The sequence below is a fragment of the Chrysemys picta genome, chromosome 1 (assembly GCF_011386835.1).
Source record: "Chrysemys picta bellii isolate R12L10 chromosome 1, ASM1138683v2, whole genome shotgun sequence".
Classification (NCBI taxonomy): domain Eukaryota; kingdom Metazoa; phylum Chordata; order Testudines; family Emydidae; genus Chrysemys; species Chrysemys picta.
This window is the reverse complement of record NC_088791.1, coordinates 53,807,357-53,831,584: the sequence shown is the minus strand read 5'-3', so window position 1 is coordinate 53,831,584 and position 24,228 is coordinate 53,807,357. Positions and strand designations below refer to the sequence as shown.

General features: G+C 42.7%; 2 protein-coding genes across 2 annotated transcripts; one reads left to right on the top strand and one right to left on the bottom strand.

The window, feature by feature from the left end:
- Nucleotides 1-1,219: 1,219 nt before the first annotated feature.
- LOC101945660 (arg8-vasotocin receptor-like) lies at nt 1,220-6,862 on the top strand. The gene is made up of 2 exons (XM_042861234.2): nt 1,220-2,318; nt 4,743-6,862. Exons 1-2 carry the CDS (start codon nt 1,403-1,405, stop codon nt 4,940-4,942), a joined length of 1,116 nt encoding a protein of 371 aa, XP_042717168.1. The 5' UTR covers nt 1,220-1,402; the 3' UTR covers nt 4,943-6,862.
- Nucleotides 6,863-11,593: 4,731 nt separating this feature from the next.
- LOC135973477 (uncharacterized) lies at nt 11,594-14,236 on the bottom strand. Its single transcript, XM_065556817.1, has 2 exons — nt 13,307-14,236; nt 11,594-12,312 (listed from the first exon to the last, which is right to left on the bottom strand). Exons 1-2 carry the CDS (start codon nt 13,881-13,883, stop codon nt 11,837-11,839), a joined length of 1,053 nt encoding a protein of 350 aa, XP_065412889.1. The 5' UTR covers nt 13,884-14,236; the 3' UTR covers nt 11,594-11,836.
- Nucleotides 14,237-24,228: the final 9,992 nt, after the last annotated feature.

The following is a 24,228-nucleotide window of genomic DNA, read 5'->3' as shown; positions in this document are numbered from 1 at the left end:
TCTTGGCACATCAGTTGGCAGTTCCCAAGAGGGTTTCTGTGATCCAACCCATCACAGATGCTACCTACGCTGACAGGAGGGCTTCTCCCATTGGTGTAGGTACTCCACTTCTCTGAGAGATAGTAACTATGCCGACAGGAGAAGCCCTCCCATCAACATAGCACTGGCAACACCAGGAGATAGGTCGATATAACTGTGTCGCTCAGGGGTGTAGAAAATCCATACCCCTGAGCAACATAGTTATACCAATATAAGTTGCTAGTGTAGATTAAGCCTTTGTTAGCCATGTGCCACCACCCCTTAGAATTTAGTCCAAGATGGAGGCATAAAGGCAACAAAAAAGGCAGCAAGCCCCACTTTCAAAATGGAGTTTGCAATCTGATACAGATACACAGAGAGTCCCCCATATAAAACAGAATTCATAAGCTATACTTAGACTCCTCAAATCATCAAAATAATTTACTCCACATAGAGAAAAGAAAAATATTAGACAGTTTATTTTAAAACCTTTAAACAACTGTACAGGTTGTAGGACTGGTGTTTAGAAGTGGTCTTATAGACTGCTATATCATTCATGTCTCTTCAGTGGTTGGATTTCCCACAGAATGTTCCTGCGCTCCCTCCCATTCCCTGTCATTAAAACATCAGCAGGCTTGCAGTCGCAATAGATGTAATGTATTCCATGTGTTATTTTTCTTTTTGCTTAGAAAAGAATCCAGAATTCTTGCAATAAAAGATTATTTTAAACCATTTAAGTCTCTTCTTTTCTAGATCAGCTGACTGACATCTGAAAACAGAAAAATCAATGGAAAAAATCTCTCTCTCTCTCTTTGTGTTCGCAGCTTTTAAGATATGGTCTTTGTCTCAGGGATCTAAGAGAGTTAGAGTGCCCATGCAGCCAGACTCAGGGACCTAAGTTTTCCATCCACACGTAAATATTTATGACTGAAGTCCTAGTTATTATACTGAGGAATACAGTTTTGGTTTACATAACATTTATATTTGGAAAAGCTCTCATGGGTAAAAATATGTAAGTATGATTTTGGCCGCACTGAAATAAGTGATTTGATTATTTCAAGCCTCTGTGGTTCTCATTTTATTTATATATATATCCCAATTATATTAGTTGTTTTCCTATTGGCTAAGACAACTACAGCCTACCAAATGATTATGAAGTTACATAAGACTCTATTTGAAGACTATATAAAGCCTTTTTTTCACTCTAGCAAGAGAGAGAAGTCTATCAAGATGCAGGTTTGCTGTTTCAGGTTCATTCATGCATGGAGATTTGTTTCAAGACACACTGAAACCTGAACCAGTGCTGATATATTTACTAGCCCGTACTTCAGAGCTATCAACCTGAGTCGTGAGTAACAGCTACTGTAAGTAGCTTCTGTGCGCTATGAAGAATTTTTCAGTTCCTGTGCAAGCTAATGAATATCAGTCTGAAAGTCTTTTTCCTCAGCTTATCCTGAATCTGACAAATAAGTCAGATCCAGTTGGAAGACAAGAAAGAGATGAGCAATTAGCTCAGTTAGAGATTGCTGTGTTGGGAGTAATATTTATGACAGCATCTGTGGGCAATTTTATTCTCATACTGGTACTGTGGAGGAGAAGAAAGAAGTTATCTAGGATGTATGTATTCATGCTTCACCTGAGCATAGCGGACTTAGTGGTAGCATTTTTTCAAGTACTTCCCCAACTAATATGGGATATTACAGACATTTTCATAGGGCCAGATGCATTGTGCAGAACTATCAAATATTTGCAGTTGTTGGGCATGTTTGCCTCTACTTATATGATAGTGGTCATGACAGTGGACAGATATCAAGCAGTATGCTATCCCATGGTCACTTTCCAAAAGAAAAGGGCTCTTTGGAATGCTGCCATTTGCACCAGCTGGTCTATATCACTGCTTTTTAGTCTTCCACAAGTATTTATCTTTTCCAAGACTGAAATATCTCCAGATATTTTTGAATGCTGGGGTGAGTTCATCCAACCTTGGGGCTTAAAGGCATATGTGACTTGGATTTTTGTAGCTATTTTCTTCATTCCCACAGCTATCCTTACCATATGCCAGGTTAAGATCTGCAAAATAATACTAATGAACATACATGTGAAAAAAAGGAATGAATTTGAAGCAATAAATCAGAAGCAAGTCCTGCCATTCCAAGCAAGCAGTATTAACTGTATTTCAAAGGCTATGATCAAGACTGTAAAAATGACAGTGGTGACAGTTATTGCATATGTCCTTTGTTGGGCACCTTTCTTCATTGTACAGTTGTGGTCTGTATGGTACCCCAGTGGCATTACTGAAGGTAAGATACTCCTTTTTCTTATCAATAACTATAGTAGACTACCACATTGCTACATTTCCTCTTTATATATCCATATTATTTAGGTTCAACGATGTGTAATCATTTTATGTATGATTAAATTTGAAGGACTAGTTTGTTTGCATACTGTATTAATGATGTATAGGGCTCTACCAAATTCAGGGTCCATTTTGGTCAATTTCACAGCCATAGGATTTTAAAAATAATAAATTTCATGGTTTCAGATATTTAAATTTGAAATTTCATGGTTTTGTAATTTTAGGGGTCCTGACCAGTGTTCCCTCTAATTTTTTCCACAGATGTGCGGAATGAATTTTGTTATGTGCACCAATATAGAGGTGATGCGTCACACATCACCTCCATATTGGTGCACATAACAAAATTCATGTGGTGTGGGTGGGGTGGAGGGGTTCGGAGTGTGGGAGAGGGATCAGGGCTGGGGCAGAGGGTTGTGGTGCAGAGGTGTGAGAGCTCCATCTGGGGGTGTGGGCTCTGGGGTGGGGCTGGGGATGAGGGGTTTGGGGTGCAGGAGGCTATGACGGGGAGAGAGAGGACTCCCCCCAGCTCTCTCCTTGTAGCAATATTTGGGCTGGAGGAAGGGGCGGGGATTGGGGGTAGGGGTGGAGTGGGGGCGGGGCCTGGGCAGGATCGAGCACCGCCCCATGCTAGAGGGGAAGTCGGCACCTATGGCACACCCCTCCCCCGGCTGTGGCAGGTCGGCTGCATGGGTTCCCTGAGCGCCTGTGCAGCACTAAATAAGCTGCTGCACAGCCACGCAGCTTACAGGGAACTTAGGTCCTGACCGAAAAAGGAGTTGTGTGTGTGTGTGTGTGTGTGTGGGGGGGGGGTCACAAGGTTATTGAAGGGGGGTTGCAGTACTGCTACCCTTACATCTGCGCTGCTGCTGGTGGCAGTGCTTCCTTCAGAGCTTGGTGGCTGGAGAGCGGCGGCTGCTGGCCGTGAGCCCAGCTCTGAAGGTAGCACCACTGCCAGCAGCAGCACAGAAGTAAGGACGGCATGGTATTGCCACCCTTATTTCTGTGCTGCTGCCTTCACAGCAGCTGCCGCTCTCCTGCCGCCCAGCTCTGAAGGCAGTGCAGAAGTAAGGGTGGCAATACCGCAGCCCCCCTAAAATAAGCTTGCAACCTGTCCCCCGCAACCACTTTTTGGGTCAGGACACCCAGTTTGAGAACGCTGGTCTCTCCTCATGAAAGCTGTATAGTATAGGGTAAAAGCACACAGAAGACCAGATTTCATGGGGTAGACCAAATTTCACAGTCCGTGAGACGTTTTTCATGGCCATGAATAATGATGTACAATAGCTGGTAACATATTACACTGCATAATCAAAAATCATCTTGGGGGTTACTTAATGTGTGTGTACACATGTACAAACATATGCTTTCAATAAGGCTTTTTTTCTGCTGGGAAGGCTAACCAAGATTAATTAGCATTTAATTATTAGTCAACAACACAGTGAAAATGTTATAAGTTTTATTTGTACTAGCAAGAGATCAATATATACATTTAGAGATTTTAGAGATTATGGAATTACTTTTTTTGTATATTAGGGAAATTAAAGGCAATATAGCATTTTAGCTTTAACTAATTAATAAAATAATTATTCAAATTAATAAAATAAATATTTCTGGTTTACTATTTATAACAGCAACACTATAAAACCTCTGAAATGTTTTTGAATATTGAAGTGTTCTTAGCTGTGAAATATCTTCAGTGAACTATGGAACAATTACAAATTGTGTAAGGGTTGATATTTGTAATGAAAACAAAGCTAAAATATAAAAGAATAAAATGCTGTACACAATATTAATATTTTCAAAATTATATTGCTACTCTTTTGTTAAAAACAGACTCCCTATCAACTTCATTTCTAAAGTTTAGCTGTTGAAAGATAAAATACGGATATAAATAAGACAAAATTATACTATAAATTTTTAAAATTAGACTATAATCTTGTCTTCTGAAAAGATCTCACATTATGATCTTTGTTTTAAAAATTCTTTCTAGAGGTATGCATTTCTGAGATGGTACAGTATTTACATAGATTAAGGTAACAAGCAACCACATTAACATTTAGATTTATATGGGGTAAGAAGAGTTATGCAAAAATATCTATTTCTGAAATACATCTTATGCATATGCAGCTACAATGTATTATATACTGTAGATAGCTACAGAATTACAATTTTTTATAACCATTGAATAAACTGAAATCTCCTAATGTTATTTTAACTTTTTCTCTATTGCAAAATGCTAAACTGATCCTACAATAGTTAAGTTAATTAATTTAAGAACATGTACATCAAAGAGCATCAATTCATAAGAACATTACCACTTTCTGGCGTGTCTTATTTACATGGTATTTCTCCAATTCTTTCATTCCAGGTGCAGCATTTACCATCATCATGCTCCTGGGGAATTTGAATAGTTGTGCCAATCCGTGGATTTACATGTATTTTTGTGGCCACATTCCATATTGTGCCAAAAAGCAGTCAAAAAACATCTCAGCTCAGGAAGAATCTGTGATCACAGGAAGCATTAATTTGGTAGACAGGGAACCAGAAGAAAACCTAACTTGTGTATAAATATAAACTTATTTTTGTTGCTTTGATACATTAATTGCATTCAACTTCTATGTGAATATTTTATCTCTATCTTTTGTTAACTGAGGAATGGAGTGAGTTGAAAAATTGTCCTTCACTGTATAAATATATTTTTCTTAAATATTGTAGCATACACTGCATTGCAAGAATTCCAGTGTTGTGCAAGCCTGACTTTTAACAGTTACATTGCACTATAACATTCAAATGAATTCATATAACTATTGGCAAAGATATGTAGAGCTATTTTATATACTTCATTTCTGTCTACAAAAACTGCTTTCTGTTCTCTAATTTTGGATTGCCAAAAGATTTCTACAAGAGTGATGACAAACTGTGATATTGTTGAAAAGGAGAATCCTATCATTAGATTTGAATGTGTGATATGGAAATAGAAGCATGAATAGTTCAGGAAAAATTTGGGGGAAATATTTGAGAAACCTTGAGAAGGCATCAGAAAGTCACTAAAACCCTCTGTCAGCTTTAATTAAACACTTTATAAAAATGTGTCTGTCCTGGGGAGTTAAATGTCACAGAGTCTTTATACATTGCTCTTGCAACTCTGGACATCTGCTTTAGGTTCAAATAACATCTTGGGTCACAAGTGCTCAGGCACTATGGTAATGTTCCAGTATAAGGAGAATGGTGGCCTCATTGTAGTTCCCATTTCTATATAATACAAAAGAACCACATAGGACTAGATTCTCTATCAAGTCGCCTGGTGCAAAGACAGGTTTGCAGTGAATTTGCACCCTATCTAAACAGACACAGTGGGTGACTTCGAGCCATTTTTGAATTCTGCATATATTTGTGCAGAGTGCATTCAGACCTGTCCGGTCTCCTAGCACCCATCTGCTAGCACTGTATGTGCATCTAGGATAGGCAGCTTGACAGGTAATTTCTGAACCATATAGCACTCTATGGGCTTAGTTGCAGAGGAAAATTAATATTTCACCTTCATGGTAGAAAGTAGTCACTTACCCAAGATCTGCAGTATCTTTATCTAGATTGCTATTTGCTGGCTGAAATGTGGATACCCTATGCAGATAGGTATTTCTTCCCTTTTTCAATGTCTGCAGTCTATTCAAGAGAGCGTGGACTGGAATATTAGTAGGTCTGTCACAGGCTAAGACAGAGATGCATTGGCAAAGGATCTCTGGGGATGTTTGCACATCATCTGCCTATATTATGTCTAGCCCAAATCAGTGCTATTCTTCATTTTCATGAGTGCTAACATTATTAAATGTTCAGGAAAAAAACCTATAAAAGTGTACTTGACATCTGCTCTTTTAATATTCTAAGACATAAAGAGAGAAATACTCTGTATTACACAATCATCATAAGAGCTAATGGGTATTTTAAGCAGAAAATGTACCAAACACTTGGACCAAATCCTGACAAGTGCTGATATACAGTGAGCTGATGTACACTGTATTGATGTGTGGGGTATTGATTGTATTTCCTATTAGTGACTGGCCTCAGTGACAATAGCAATGTACTACTTATAATTAGTGGTGTTCTCATTTATCTCAAATTGCAGATGCCAGTCTTTTGCAGTGAAGGTCCAGGATTCAGACCCCACAGATGACTGGGTTTCTATCTATGCAACCACTGAATGTCTACAACTCTCAATAAAATCAGCTCCCAGTGAGGATCTCTCATGATGATTTAACCCTTTGGTTGTATGTTTCTGTCCTTTCTATTTGGTTTTATTTTAGCTTGTTAAATTTCATATAACAGAAAAATATTCAAAATATATATTACAAATATTTCTGTAACTAGCTTTGTCAATTGGATTTTCAGCAAAACATGTATCATATTCAGTCAGTTTAAATTAACTATAGATAATAATCTGCACATAATAATCTGAAATATTAATATTGAAAAATCTATTCCTAAATGTCATTTGGTTGTTTTTATTTGTTTGTTGACTTTTTGTTTGTTTTTGCAACTCAGGGACAAGGATAAACAATTTATTAAGAAAAAATGGGAATGATAATTGGAAATCATTTAAAAAACACCTCACTAGATGCCCCAAAAGCCACAATCCCACAATTAAGGAAGAAGATTGTACTGGTTAAAAGAACACCCGGTTTAGAGGAGAAGTGAAGGAAGCTATACAAATAATTAAAAAAAAAAAAACAAATGGAAGAAAGGGGAAGATGACAGTAATGAATATAAATCAGAAATTAGGAATTGTAGAAAATTGATAAGGGAAGCACAAGGACACAAAGAGCAATCTATGATCAACAGCGTTAAAGACAATAAGGAGTTTTTTAAAAGTATTAGGAACCAAAATAATCCTGACAATGGTATTGGCCCATTACTAGATGGAAATGATAGAATTATCAATAATAATGCAGAAAAGACAGACATGTTAAATAAATGTTTCCATTCTGTATTTGGGGGGAAAAGATTATGTAATCTCATCATATAGTGATGATCAAACTCTTTCCATTTCTCTGGAGGATGTTAAACAAAAGCTACTAAAGTTAGACATTTTTCAATCAGAAGTTCTAGATAACTTGTATCCAAGAGTTTTATAAGGGCTGGCTTAGCAGATCACTGGAGGGAGCATCAATGTTGCTTTACAATACATCTTTGAGCAGTGACGAAGTTCCAGAAGACTGGAATAAAACTACTGTTGGGCCAATTTTTAAAAGGGTAAATGGAATAAATGGGATGACCTGGGTAATTATAGGCCTGTCAGCCTGACATCAATTCTGAGCAAGATAATGGAGCAGCTATTATGGGACTCAATAAAGAATGAAAGGAGGATAATGTAATTAATGCAAATCAACATGGGTTCATGGAAAAGAGATCTTGTCAAACTAACTTGATTTTTTTTTATGAGATTACAGGTTGATAAAGATAATAGTGTTAATGTAATATACTTAGATTTTTGTAAGGCGTTTGACTTGGTACTGGATGACATTTTGATTAAAAAACAAGAACAATATAAAATTAACCTAGTATACATTAAATAGATTAAAAACTAGCTAATTGATAGGTCTCAAAATGTAACTGTAAACAGGGTACCATCATCAAGTGAGTGTGTGTATCCAGTGGGGTTCCGCAGGAATCAGTTCTTGGCTGTATCATAGTTAACATTTTTATCAATGCCCAGGAAGAAATAGCACTAAAAAAGTTTGCAGATGACACAAAAATTGGGGGAGTGGTACATAATGAAGAGGACAGGTCACTGATATAGAGCAATTTGGATCAACTGGTAAATTGGGCACAAGAAACATTATGCATTTCAATATAGTTAAATAGAAATGTATACATCTAGGAACAAAGAGTGTAGGCCATACTTAAAGGATGGGGGACTCTATCATGGGAAGCAGTGACTCTGAAAAAGGTATAATATGACCCAATGGCTAGAAGATAAAGCTAGACAATTTCAAACTGGGATAAGGCATAATTTTCAATGGTGAGAGTAATTAACCATTAGAACTATTTACCAAGAGTTGTAGTGGATTCTCTATCACTGACAATTTTTAAATCACAATTGGATATTTTTCTAAAAGATCTGCTCTAAGAATTGTTTTGGGGGAGTTCTCTGGCCTGTGTTATACAGGAGGTCAGATTAGATGATCAAAATGGTCTTTCTGTCCCTGGAATCTATGAACCTATATTGAAAATGCTACATATCTCTTCGAAAGTCTCAAGTTTTTGTAAGTTATATTACAAAAACTTTTGTAAGTTATATTACATTCAGTGGAGCAATGCCAGTTTGCACCAGCTGAGGACCTAGCCTGCAGTATTTAAAAGAATGGCTGCTTTACTATATATTTCATATATTCATAACCGGATTTACAAATAAACTTGTGGAACCAGATTTTCCAGGCTACAGTAACTCAATTAGTCCTGCCGAAGAAACTTCCTTTTTATCCCTTCATTTGAGAGCAATATTAACTTATTATATTTCAGATGTTCTGATCACCCGAAGGCAATGAATTTGCCACAACTTATTAAGAGCAGAGGTGATCCCAGTGCCTGGATGGGACACACTGAGAATGTCACAATCAGGGCAGATGCTCCCCAAAACTGGCAGATTATACTAGAATTAGATCCACCAACCAATATCAAAACTGTGCTCCTATGTTGCCACACTGCTTTACAAGAAGCTAAACAGTTCCCTTTATGCATTTCAGCCTTGGCTCCCGTCTAGACCATCAACTCTAATATAGTGAAAGGTTATTAAAATCCTATTCACCATAAATCACCAATCCCAAAATATCAAACACATTACTCCCCAGGCCAATGAATATTTCAGATCATACCCAAATATATGCTTACAGCCAGTCCTTAATAACTAAATCTAAGATTTATTAAGAAAAGGAAAAAGAAAGAAGAGAGTTAAAATGGTTAAAAGATCAATATATATACAAATGACTTTCAATGTTCATAGATCAGGATCACAGCAGTGATGTTGTAGCTGCTGGCATGTAAAAGTCTCTCTGGCCTTGTCTACACTACGAGAGTAGTTCGATTTTACTTGCATCGAATTTTTGTAATCGATATTGCAAAGTCGAACGTGTGTGTCCACACTAAGGACAGTAATTCGACTTTGTGCGTCCACACTAACGGTGATAGCGTCGACATTCGAAGCGGTGCACTGTGGTCAGCTATCCCACAGTTCCCGCAGTCCCCTCTGCCCATTGGAATTCTGGGTGTAGCCGGCAATGCCTTCTGGGTAACAAAATGAGTCGAGGGTGCTTTTGGGAAACTGTCGTCATCCGTCCATCACTCCCGCCCTCCCTCCCTGAAAGCGCCGGCGGGAAAACAGTTCGCGCGCTTTTCCAGTCATTGACAGCGCGGACGCCACTGTACTCCGAGCATGGAGCCCGCTGCGACCATCGCTGCAGTTGTGGCCGCTCTCAACGTCTCGCAGCTTATCATAAAGGTTTCCCTGAGGCAGATGCAGAAAAGTCAGGCGAGGAGGCTACGGCACCGCGGTGATGTCCTGAAGTCTGAGAGTAGCACAGACCTGTCAGAAAGCAGGCGACCCAGCGCCGAGGACATCACAGTGGCAATGGGTCATGTTGATGCCGTGGAACGGCGATTCTGGGCACGGGAAACAAGCACTGAGTGGTGGGACCGCATAGTGCTGCAGGTCTGGGATGAATCCCAGTGGCTGCGAAACTTTCGCATGCGGAAGGGAACTTTCCTGGAACTTTGTGAGTTGCTGTCCCCTGCCCTGAAGCGCAGTGACACCCGGTTGCGAGCTGCACTGAGTGTACAGAAGCGAGTGGCCATAGCCCTCTGGAAGCTTGCAACGCCAGACAGCTACCGGTCAGTCGCGAACCAGTTTGGGGTGGGCAAATCTACCGTGGGGGTTGTTGTGATGCAAGTAGCCAAGGCAATCGTTGATGTACTGCTGCCAAAGGTAGTGACCCTGGGAAACGTGGAGGCGATCATAGATGGCTTCGCAGCGATGGGATTCCCAAACTGCGGTGGGGCCATAGATGGAACTCACATCCCTATCCTGGCACCGGACCACCAGGCCACCCAGTACATTAACCGAAAGGGCTACTTTTCCATGGTGCTGCAAGCACTGGTGGACCACAGGGGACGTTTTACCAACATCTACGTGGGATGGCCGGGCAAGGTTCATGACGCTCGTGTTTTCAGGAACTCTGGTCTGTTTAGACGGCTGCAACAAGGTATTTACTTCCCGGACCACAAAATAACTGTTGGGGATGTGGAGATGCCTATAGTCATCCTCGGGGACCCAGCCTACCCGCTAATGCCCTGGCTCATGAAGCCCTATACTGGCGCCCTGGACACTGAAAAAGAACTCTTCAACTACCGGCTGAGCAAGTGCAGAATGGTGGTGGAGTGTGCTTTTGGCCGTCTCAAGGGGAGATGGAGAAGCTTACTGACTCGCTGTGATCTCAGCGAAACCAATATCCCCATTGTTATAGCAGCTTGCTGTGTGCTCCACAATCTCTGTGAGAGCAAGGGGGAGACCTTTATGGCGGGGTGGGAGGTTGAGGAAAATAGCCTGGCTGCTGATTACGCACAGCCAGACAGCCGGGCGATTAGAAGAGACCAGCGGGACGCACTGTGCATCCGGGAGGCTTTGAAAGCAAAGTTCCTGAGTGAGCAGGGTAACCTGTGACTTTATAGTTTGTGTACTGAGAAGCTAAACCTGCCCCCGTTTCTTTACCCAGGTAATGTTGACTATCCTATCCAGTTACATACCCCCTTCACCCCCCCTCCAACACACGTGTTGAAATAAAAATAGTTCTACTTTGTTAAAGCACACCGTTTTCTTTAATACTGTTTTCGCGGGAATTTTTTAAAACTGGGACGCAGACTGTGGTGCGGGGCGGGTGTAGTGTTGTGACGCGAATGCAGCTTCTAAACTCAAGGATTGACAGGCTCCGCTGCGGTGGGATGCTTGTTTCAACGGAGCCTGTCAACCCTCCTGATCGGGACTGTGTGTATGGGGGGTCTATTTGACTTTGTGGCAGGGGGAGGACGGTTACAGATCCCATGCTGTGTGGCTCTGTCATCCTGCCTAAGGACCGGCGCTTAAGATCTGTAACTGCCCTCCCCCGCCACAAAGTCACAGAGCAACCCACCCCCCCCCCCAACATTACATCAAAACAACCTCCTAGACTAACCGGGGCAACTAGTCACTGCATCACTGCACTGTGTATGTGCCCTGCTGCTGTGCCTGCCCCCGACTATGTACCCTGCCAAAGGAGACTGTCCTGTCCAATTACCAACCCCCTTTCCCCTCCTCCTCCAAAAGAACATGATTGAAACAGTAGTTAACAGAAACGAATTTTTTATTATCAACTACACATGGCATTGGGAGGTGAAACTTGGACGGGGGCTTGTGTCAGGCGGGAAGGAAAGAACTTTTCAAATTTTGGGAAATGAGAGCCTTCTGCTACTAGAGCTCTCTGCAGGGGTGGAGAGAGACTTAGCAGGGACTCTGCCGCCTCTCCTTCTTTGCACTTTGGGTGAGGTGGGTATGGGACTTGGTGGCGGGGGAGGGCGGTTAGAGATGGACTGCAGCGGGGCTCTGTCCTCCTGCCTCCGTTCCTGCAGAACATCCACAAGGCGCCGGAGCGTGTCCGTTTGCTCCCTCAGTAGTCCAAGCAGCGTTTGAGTCGCCTGCTGGTCTTCCTGCCGCCACCTCTCCTCCCGATCCATGTTGGCTTGGTGCATTCGGGTCAAGTTCTCCCGCCACTGGGTCTGCTGTGCTGCCTGGGCTTGGGAAGAGGCCATAAGCTCAGAGAACATGTCCTCCCGTGTCCTCTTCTTCCTACGCCTAATCCGCGCTAGCCTCTGGGAGTGTGATTCCAGGCTAGGTTGTGAGACAGTCGCAGACGGGGCTGTGGAAATGGGAAAAAGGGAGTGAATTCCTCAGAAAGATAAATGTAGTTGTGAACAAAGAACATAGTCTTTCTCTGTGAACAAGACCATGCACAGCACCTTTCACATGCGCACTCAGCACAAGGTCGAATTCTCGGCCTTCGCATTCAGTGCCTGGGGTCTTGAACAGCACATTTGAGAAGCGAGGCAGCACAACGGAATTTCTGTTGCAGGCAGACATGGTAAGCCGTACACTTGTGGCAGTTTAAAACTTTTATATTACCACTGGCCTCATTTCACATTTAAATCAATGTCAGTCCCTGCTGCCAGCAATCCGGCAAGCGGGAACTCTGCCCCTGTCCCACCCCCTCGCGGCTGTCCCCGGGAACGATCCCTTTCGGCTGCCCCTCTCCCGCCTCCACCGCGTGGCTGCAAACCAGCGGTTACAGTTCTGTAAAGGAACGGGAAAGCAGTCCCAACACTAACATTCCCCTACCTAATTAAAAGCAGGTCACCATGGCCGACATCACCCTGATGAGGATCTCCGAGAGCGACAAAGAGAGAATGCTCCGGGAAAGCCTCCAAAGACCAGGGCCGTATGCCGCCCTGCTGTGCAGAGCAATGATCCCCGAGTACTTGATAATCTCTTGGCGCGGCAACGTGTCGTACTTCGGAGGACCCAATAAGGCCGCTCTCCCCAAGAACCTCATGCAACGGCTTTCAAGTTACCTCCAGGAGAGCTTCATCGAGATGTCCCAGGAGGATTACTGCTCTATCCCCGGACACATAGACCGCATTTTACTGTAGCTGCAGTAGCAGGGAATAAACAGTAGAGCGGCTTGTGCAGGACAATCACTAAAAACCGGACATTGCTAGATTTCTTTTCAAAACTTGCACTGCCCATGACTAAACCGTTAAGCGCATAGGGCACACTAATCATGAACAACCCATTCTTTTAATTGTTAATATTCCTGTTTTGTTAAAAATAAATGTTTAGATGTTTACAACACTTACTGGCTGATCCTTCACCAGATTCTGTGTCCGGGGTAACGGCTGGGGACGCTTCGTAGGGGATCTCTGTAAGGGTGATGAAGAGATCCTGGCTGTCGGGGAAATCAGCGTTGTGAGAGCTGCCGACTGCCTCGCCCTCCTCATCTCCTTCCTCATCTTCCCCGTCCCCTAACATGTCCGAGGAACCGGCCGTGGACAGTATCCCATCCTCAGAGTCCACGGTCACTGGTGGGGTAGTGGTGGCGGCAGCACCGAGGATGGAATGCAGTGCCTCGTAGAAACGGGATGTCTGGGGATGGGATCCGGAGCGTCCGTTTGCCTCTTTGGTCTTCTGGTAGCCTTGTCTCAGCTCCTTGATTTTCACGCGGCACTGCGTTGCATCCCGGCTGTATCCTCTCTCTGCCATGTCTTTAGAGATCTTCTCGTAGATCTTTGCATTCCTTCTTTTGGATCGCAGCTCGGAAAGCACGGACTCATCGCCCCACACAGCGATGAGATCCAAGACTTCACGATCAGTCCATGCTGGGGCTCTCTTTCTATTCCCAGACTGCACGGCCATCACTGCTGGAGAGCTCTGCATCGTTGCCAGTGCTGCTGTGCTCGCCACGATGTCCAGACAGGAAATGAGATTCAAACTGGCCAGACAGTAAAAGGAATTCAAATTCAAATTTTCCCGGGGCTTTTCCTGTGTGGCTGGTCAGAGCATCCAAGCTCGCACTGCTGTCCAGAGCGTCAACAGAGTGGTGCACTGTGGGATAGCTCCCGGAGCTATTAGCGTCGATTTCCATCCACACTTAGCCTAATTCGACATGGCCATGTCGAATTTAGCGCTACTCCCCTCGTCGGGGAGGAGTACAGAAGTCGAATTAAAGAGACCTCTATGTCGAACTAAATAGCATCGCAGTGTGGACGGGTGCAGGGTTAATTCGATTTAGCGGCGCTAACTTCGACATAAACGCCTAATGTAGACCAGGCCTCTGGAATCAATTCAATGGGTTATCGTCCAATAGACAGTTCAGGTGTACAGTCTGTTAGAATTTCTCCATCAGAGTTCCAGGATAATCCAGGTATCCTCCTGGAGGCCTCAATCCTATGGCTTAAACCTTCCCTGTTAAAGTTTGAGCAGACCTGAGATAAAAGGATCAGGCCCGAAGCTTTCTTTTATAGTTGAGGTAGGGTGGGTGCTGACAGGAAACTCCACTACAGTGGGCTTTGATGAAAGTGAGCCAACAGTTTGTGATCTCTATTCAATAGGTCCTTTCTCAAACAATGCCTTTAGCAATAGCTATTCAAATTATCAATGCAGTTCACAGGTTGTTTGCTCTTTGGAATTGCAAACTTCCAGGAGAGATTAAGACAATATTATTATTATACCACAAGTCCCACCTAAATATAACATCTCCGAGTCAATAGAATAACGAGTGCACCAATGATCCCTCACTCAATAGAGTAACGAAACATTACAAGACAGGAACAGGATTTAGCATCTATAAGCTAATTAGATCACATTGTTAGATTTCTAATAGGATACAGGTAAACATAGACATATTTAGCACTTACTCTTTGATTCTCTAACAATACAGACAAACAAGTTAAATATTCTAATCTACTTAACATGGCTTTGATAACTATCCACAAGGAATGGCCTTGTTCACCATTGCAATACCCTTTTGATATGTCCTTAAGGGTTGCTTACAGGTCAACCAGCTTGCTGATTGTATAACCTTTGCTGGCCCAGTGCTACAGCAGGTAACAAAGATTCAGTGTTTGTAATGTGTACAACAAAATAGTCCATCAGTGTTTTTCCTCAATGTTTTTATTTCCTGAGGATCAATGTCATCTCTAAAATAACAGAAAAACAAAATGAAAAAAATCCAACAACAATCAAGTTTTCCACTGCCAGAAAAAACAAAATGAACAAAACAAAAAACAACAAGCTGGGTTATTCCATCAGTACTGAAGTGTCAAGATTACAACTATAATTACTCCCACTTCTGTTTCCTAAGCAGCTGCTTTATAGAGTTGTCTGCTCTTTTCCCAGGGAATCTGATTGGACTGCAGTCTCCAGCCTGCCTCATTATCTTACCTCAAGTACTGGCATTAACTCTGTTTGCTGATGAAAAGGTTGTGACCCTGAACCCTCATGCTGAAGGGACTTCTCCATGCCATTCAGTTCACTATTCATGTGATCACTCACCTAACTTTTGACCAGGAACCTGCTATAACCCCTCATCTAATCCCCTGGACTTCAAGATGTACCTCTGATTTTGTGGGGCCAAACCTAATATACTGTTGCTTCAAAGCTGTACCTACTGTGTGAAAGCACTGTTCAATCATCTTCAGACCTGATCAGGTGCTGACTCACCTCTGATACTTTGTTTCCCATCCTGGCAGATACACTTATCAGATGTATGAGCCCATATATGTAAACAATTTAAGGCTTGTTGAAAATATTTAATTAACACTGTTTTTCAGTGGAAATTTGGATTTTCCCCAAAACATTTTTTTTCATGATAAGTGTCTGCTTTGGGTAGAAAATGTCCATTTTTCTTCAAAAACTGTTCCACCCCTGTTGGAATTATTAATATTTTAAATTATTAATGTTAATATGGGAAATCACCGCAGGGAGCGGGACTGTGGACAGGGGCGGAAGCTAGGAGTGGGGGCGGGAGTGGAGCCAAAGCCAGGCTGCACTTTGTGTACGTACCTCTCTCGTAGGGTACGAGATACCTGAACTACAACTCCCATGCGGCACGGCAGCAGCATATTCAGTTCCAAAATTTTAGCTTTCAGATTAAAGTTTTTAGCTAAAAAATGTTTGGCTTTTGATTTTTCACCAAAGTATAAATTTTCCACAGAAAAAATTCCCAATTTTCTGACCTACTCTAAAATAATTCTGTGATGGGGCAGACAGGTCCCACACTGGCTATAAGAGGGCTAAGGAGAACCTGTGGGCCCAATTGACCCCACCCTACTATACCTGCAGCAAATGTCAGGCCTGGAGAGGGGAGGTAAAAGGAAGAGATCTAGGCTAGTTGAGTGTTGACTAGGAGGGAGAGCTGAGCTTTTCTTTTCTTTATGGCAGAGAGCCTGAGCTAGCTTGCCAGTTGGATAAGCCCCTGCTAGAAGGAACAACCAGAGCCAGGGGGAAGTACGGATTGTTAGGAGACAAACCCTGAACAGAAGGGTGGGGTTGCACTAAAGGTTTGTTGGCTTTCATTGGGGAGGTTGCGGGGAGGGAGTTTGTTCCTGATTTCTTTTGGACCTTAATACCCTGGAAAAGGTAGAATTGAAGTGTGCCTTGGCTGGCCGGGGGAAGCACTGCTACCTTGGACCTGACAGAGACATACCAACTGAGATTGCAGCTGGCTGAATTGTGCCCCGAAGGGCCCCAAAGGGATGTCACCTAGGCAACCTGGCTACAGACTCCCTTAAAATCAATGGCTGCCTGGCCTATGCAAGGACTGCAGCAAGAGTTCCACACTGCTGCTGCATATTACAGCCAGGTCCCTTCTCCACACATACACACACACAATTAAGCACTTTTGAAATCAGGATTGTCAGTCGATAGGGACTGTCCTGGCTGGCAACCACAGACCTTAAAGCTGATCATAACATAGGAATTTGTTTTATTTTTAAAGGGAACATTTTAAGGGGATCACTACTGTCACCTCTAAGCCTCTATTTTATGTGCATAATTCCACAGTGCTAATGATCGTTGCTAATGTTTCTTTGAAATTATGTTGAAGGTTAGATTTCTTTCCTGCCAATTTCATTACCATTCCTTAGAGTTATGAGCAGCAGACAAAGGTGATGGATGATGGTAAACAAGCCAGTTCCTAAGTCTAACAAGTATCATGGGATACAGCCAAAATCTTGTTCTGTTCTCTTCTCCGGGATTAGGAGTTGGCCATCAGTATGTACAAGAAACTTACATTATTATAAAAAGATGAACTATACACACAGTAAAACAGGATTGAAAACATTTTGTGTCTCATAGGGGAAAAAACATAAATTATATTCAACCCAAACCACCTTAAATTTTATCTGCTGGCTCAACTATTGCTACAAGAGGCCTTACCATGTCTCAGTTGACCCAGAAGACAGCCTCCAGATATTTTTTCAAGAATTCTGTGAGTGTGACTCAGATTTCCAATACTTCCCACTTTAGGAAGGAAAGAGAGGATTTGCTGTGGACTCCAGCTCTGAATGAAGCTATGCAGGATATCACCATTTTCCTTTCCCATTCTCTCTGACCACCACTCAGTAAAACAAAGCAACTAAATATTTTCTTCTTCCAGTAAATCACAGCAAACAAAACACCATGTTAATCCAGCTTCCAGCTCCAGACTACAGAAGGAATGAGACTCCACCCAAAAGGTGTCTGGAATTTCCACCCTGTGTTGCCTTGGCGATGTCATGAGAATAATTCCAAGTTCTATTATATCTTGCTGAACACTATTACATCACAAGTCACAAGCTTTCTGCGAGTTCAAAATTGAAGTTTATATTTCAATCCATTCTCCTGCATTTACTATAATACTAAATTTTATTTTGTGTTTAGATTGTCTAAGTAACTACATAGTTACTGTACAAAGTTTTCTAATAGTGTATATCGATATTCCCTACTGCAATTTGAACCGATTAATTGTTGTTCTGCCCTTGGTTAATGAGACTAACTGATCCCCAGCCAATTATAACATCCCTTTACATTCCAGGTTTGAAACTCATTTCATTCCACCTAGTTTCCTTATCTTTATTCAAACTTTCTTAGCCTGTCCTCATGGGTTGTATTTCCAAGACTTTCCTATTTTGATTTCTCTCCTCTGATTCTCTTGAATTTGTCATTGTATTTTTATAGCACTGTGGTGCCCCAAACTATATAGTGATTTATGGTCTTGCAAGTGTTGAATAGAGGAAAATCACTGAACAGAACGTGGCTGATCATGCAGTATTTCATGAAGCTGTGAATCCATGGTGTCTACCCTGCTGTTTGCTATGGAAAGAAACAATTCCACATTACTTCTGGCATTCATAGAGCAGCTACATATGAGTAATGAGGCAATGAGTGGTGGGATCGCATTGTTATAAGGGCCGGCTCCAGGCACCAGCTTAACAAGCAGGTGCTTGGGGCGGCAAAGGGAGAGGGGCGGCACCTGCGGCAATTCGGGGGCGGCAGGTCCCTCACTCCCTCTAGGAGCGAAGGACCTGCCGCTGAACTGCCGCCGCCGCCGATCGTGGCTTTTTTTTTTTTTACCCCCAATTGCCGCTACCGATCGCGATCGCGCCTTTTTTTGTTTTTGCTTGGGGCGGCAGAAATGCTGGAGCTGGCCCTGATTGTTATGCAGGTAGGGAATGACAAGCAGTGGCTGTGAAACTTTCAGATGCGCAAAGCCACCTTCCTGGAACTGTGTGCGGAGCTTGTCCCTGCCCTGTGGTGAAAGGACACCAGAATGAGAGCTGCCCTCTTGGTGGAAGATTGTGCGGTGATCATTGTGTAGAAGCTGGCAACTCCAGACTGCTACAAGTCAGTCATGAATCAGTTTGGAGTTTGAATCAGGAAGGCTTTGAAGCAGCATTTTGACAATGAGTCCCAATAATATATCTTTCTGTAATGCATTCAGCCAGGCTTTGTTTACTTGCCACATGGAATGACCCTTGTGATGATTGCTTCCTGAGAGTAATTTGTAGTCTGCAAATGTGCCAGTTCCCACTGTGTATGAATTCCAGCAGCAATGATCGTGTGTAGGAGAAAAATAAAGATTCATTTTCTTTTATGAGTACATTTTTTATTAAACAGCAGTAACCAATACACAGAATTCATTTATTGCAGGGGGAACAGGACATTGAGGAGTACTCTCTTAATGGAGGCTCTCATAGCTGTATGTAAGTCCAGCCGTCATTAGGGAAACTGTCCGAAGGGGTGGAGTGAAAGGGGTACTGCTACGGGCTGGGAACATGCAATGAATGTTTGGTGGGAGTTTGGGGAGGGCATGGCACACAGTTCTGTATAGGCTGCAGGGGGACACGTGCATGCATGTATTCTGACTGCAGCACAATCAGGGTCTTCGGCATCTGTGTTTGGTTGTCCATCTGTTTTATCATTTACTCCTGGCCCACTAAAATACGCTCCTGGCCCTTCTTCCTCTCCATGCTATTTTCAATTTTTTGTTAATTATCTTTCTCCAGGCCCTGTGATCATGATCTACAGTGCGAGATGATTAGAGACCTTCCTAAACATGTCCTCCTTACTCCTCCTGTGTCACCTCCATATCTGACAGAGGCACTGTACTAGTGTGTAGGGGTTCCCCTCAAAGGCACTTCTGCAGAACCACAAGAAACAATAAACAGAAGCAGTATTGTGAGAGCACTCACAGCATTGAATCACCATAGTTGAATACACCTCTTTCTCACTCTCCCTTGACAAGCACACAGCTCAGTGAGCGCCCTAAACGTGGTGGGTGAGGAAGGTCCAAGATGGGGCAAAGAGTCTAGGTAGTTTTTTAAGGGGATCGCTGCAAATGATGAGGGATGCTATTATAAATTATGCCACCATTTTCCACAGGCAGGGGTAATTGAAGCCAATATCTCACTCCTGAGAGTAAACAAGGATGCAAGGGTGCATCTCCTGCATGCATGCGGCTTCAGAGCGGGTGGAGCCACCATGGTCGGCTGGGAAGATATGATGTGAGCTCTCCACACCGAGCAAATGGAAAGTGGAATTTCAAAGATTCTCGGGGCTTTAAAGGGGAAGGGGTGGATGTTGGTGTACTTGGGTGCAGGGCAGCAGAGTTTGAACTGCTGACCAGAGCACTCATGATGGGCATTGTGGGACACCTCCTGGAGGCATTTACAGCAACATAACCAAGCGCAGGGTCTACACTGACACTGCATCAATCAAACTTTGTCACAAAAAGCTCTACACCTCTCACTGAGGTGGTTTTATTTTGTCGGCATAGCAGGAGCATTGAATCAGCAGGAGGAGCATCGTAGTATGTACACCTACATTGTTTTGTCAATAAAAGCTGACTTTTGTCAACAAAACTATGTAGTGGCGACAAGGCCTTACCCTAGGCAAAAACTGCACTTTATCACAGAGAAGTACAAATCTTCTGGCAAGTATAGTCATGGGCAGCGCATGAACCCCACCTTGGGGAGGCTAGACCCCCAGCTCCACCTCTTCCACCTGAAGCCCCACCCCTAACCCACCCCTTCTATCCCCCTCGCCTGCTGGAGCCCTGAGCCCCCGCCCCTCATGGCCGAAGGAGCCCTGGCTGAACCACCTGGAGCACTGAACTGCCTGCCCCAGCTGCCCTGAGCCCCGGTCCACCAGACGGCTGGCCCTAGGGCCGACCCTTGGGCTATTGGCTGCCCTGACCCCTGGGCTGGCCTGAGCCACCCCAGGCCACCAGACTCGCTTGAGCCACCATCCGGCTAAGCCCCGAGATCCAGGCTGCCTGTCTGAGCTTAGCCCTCACTGGCTTTGGGAGAGAGGGGGAATGAGGATGGAGCCTTGGGGTGGAGCATGCATGGGGCCATGGGCTGGGTTAGGGGAGGCTTAGCTTCCCTTGGCCTATTATACCCACCACCCATGAGTACAGTCATAATCTGGACACATGACTTATTGATGCATTCTGTCCAACTTTCAATCTGGTGGTGATGTGATTCTTGGTCTTTTATTTAGAAGAAGGATTCAGCATCAGCTTTTGAGCTGGCATGTGCTCAGCAATAATGAAGCTGAACTATCGGTTTTAAAAAAATATGCTAGCAAAGAAAAGTAAGGAGTCCTGATTTTCTTCTACGTGCCACTGTAGCTGGAGGTGTGATGCATTTGCTGCAGAAAAGGGGACTAGAAACTCCATTGTGGTATTTTGGTTCTTATGTTTACACACAGACTATATAGATTCATATAGTAATTACACATAGATCACTTGTAACAGAGATTTACAGTTACAAAGTCAAGCACTCGAAAGTTAGGAAATGCCAGAGTTAAGATTTCCTGTGCAACCTTAATTCAGCACCTTTATGCATATGCATTAGGATACAGATTTTAATTATATGTGGCCTACAGCAACTGGGATCAGCTATTGGCGAGAAAGTGCCGTTCAGCCCCTGCAGCCTCAGGATGGAGCATGCGCCGTTCACAGGGAATCTTTGGAGAATTTATCTGCCAAATTCTAACAAGTCTCTACTGAACATATGTGAACTGCAATTTTTTTTTAAAGATTTATAACCTGGCCAAATTTTTTTACTTGAACAGCAAAGGCCCTGAGACCTGGGCAGTACTCCTGCCAAATTTCAAGTTTTTCTTTTAAAACATGGTGGCCCTAGAGCTTCTTGCTGAAGGAATTGCAACAATGTTTTTAACATAGCAAAACAAAGTATTTTTTCTCTAATCTCTTTATCAGAAATGGCTGAACCATTTTTGCTGAAACTTTCCCAGAAAAAATTCAGCCTGAATCAGCTATTCAGCGTGGAAAATTTCAGCCCAAATGATTAAAGCTTAGTGAAGCTATAAGCAACTGACAACAGGGTCTTATAATAGGAAATGGGAAATTTTACACTTATAATAGCAACCTTAAGTACAGGCAGTGCTACCAGCTCCACCTATATATTACTCCTTTCAGAGCCCATTGATGCTTCTGGGCTTTAATCAAATAGAAGCATTTTTAGGTAATATGCAACACATCCTTCCCTAGACATGCCCAATAGAGAAGGATATCAGTACCGGATACTGAACTACAGGCAGAGGCACTGGCTTCCTCTGAGTCCCAGGGGTGGTCAACACCCTGCTCCGCCCCAGGCCCCGCCCCCACCCACCCCTTTCCCCCAAATCCCCACTCCCGACCCGCCTCTTCCCGCCACTGCTCCACCCCCACCCACCTCCCAAGCCCACACCCACACACTATCTCTTCCTGCCCCCACTCCATCCCCGCCCCACCTCTTCCTGCTCAGTTCCACCGCTTCCCCTGAGCATGCCTGGCTCTCGTTCCTCCCCCCAAGCGCCTCCTGTACGCTGCGGAACAGCTGATTGTGACGGGTGGGAGGCGCTGGGAGGTAGGGGGAGGAGTTGATTGGTGGGGCTGCCAGCGGACGGGATGAATCACTGGTGGGGGGGAGTTGGCAGCCACAAAGGCACCAAACCAACTCCTAGCTTTTTGGGACTTCTGATACATACACAAGTCAGAGGTTAATAATTAGAAATAGTTTGTGCAGACCTAAGATCCACGGAACATAGTTGTGCAAATGACCTTCACTTCTGACCTCCCACACCTGTATACCATTTGAGTTGGTTTCATTCTAGTAGAAACTGAGACCTGGACCACATTATCTGATGATTCTCTTGGACATATGCTAAGGATTATGATAGGTTAAGAGTGAGACAAATAAACTCTTTCACTTGTAACTTAAACCAGATTTGACTATAAGCTGAATTTTGTTTCTAGTTAATTTAGGATACCATAAAAGTTACATTATTCTCCTCAAATCTTTATCACTCAGTAGAATGCAAAATAAAGTAGAAGCCAATTAGAATGAATAGCTGATTTATATTTTAATTCATATGGTTCAGTTTCTCAGTTAATAAAGGTTTTTTTCTTTAAATCAAAGGAGTCAAGTGGAATATCATAAATGCAAAATTAGGCTAATTCTATTGAACTCAAAACTGTGATGACACTCTTAATTAAAAAAGAATTCACTGGTGTGAATAAGGAATTCACTTGAGACGTAGATCAAAAGAAAAAACAGTATTTTAGCTGTGTGTTTTCTATAAAACATTAGGGGGCAAAAAAGGCTGCCCTAAGAATGCTGTTACACTACAAACTGATTTGTTCCTCAGTATTTAAGTCCATTTTATAATGAAATATTACATATTTATCATGAATAAATGTTGATTTTGTGTTTCTTTGTTGAATTTAATTTTGTGAGTTGGTACAGTTTGCACAACTTGCACTTTTTTAGCCTACTGGAGTATGTTAATTAATGGATATCTCTGGAGATGAAGTACCTACTTTCCATGGGTTAAGTATGCAACCAACTGAAAATATATAGATGCGATATGCACTGAAATTACAAAAATACTTAGATAATTATCAGGGTGTAGTTGATGCAGCTGTCAAAGTGGTTATTAAACTAATTTCAAATGTTTCACCATGTTCTTGACTCTGACAATGAAATAATGGAAGAGGCACCTTTATTCCAATCAACACTAAAGGTTGAAAATTGAAAGCAAAATTTGAGAATGTTTTCCCAAATGCCTCTTCTCCATTTTTCCCCAGAAATGTTAAAATCTTCTGACCATCCCTATTAATTAACATTGCACTCTGAAGTTATCACATGTAATAAATATTCTATTTAGTAAAATGTCTTTTATTAAAAATGTTAAGTGACTATAATAAGAGATTACAATGTAATAGGATAGGACTGTTCCCCCGCCCCCACTTTCTAAAGCTTGTTTTTAGAATTATATGCTTCTGTATTATGATCACTTTAGAATTTTTGCTTTTGGTAGTGGGAATGTGGAAATTTAAAGACTTGTGAGACACAAATTTCTGCTGTTGACAAAGATTAAGCATGAACTCATCATTCAGTTAACATAACTGTAAGCATAAGCCACCACCTACCAATCTCAATGGGAATGGGTTTAACTTAACCCATCACAAGATTTCACCTAATACTTAATAATACTCCCCACTTCAGTTTCAATGGTCATCCTGATGAGACCTAAAATGTGGAAACCCAAATCATCCCAAACAAAAATTAAAGGAAGAATTTAACAAATTACAAGTGATACAATATAACTATTTACATTGTCTCTGTCAAGATAGTTTCACATCGCCAACATAGAACCATTATTCCTTCCTTCCTTTTGGGTTTCTCTCTCTAGATTGCCTTTCAGCCATCAGCGAGGGGCCCCTTTCAGTTGG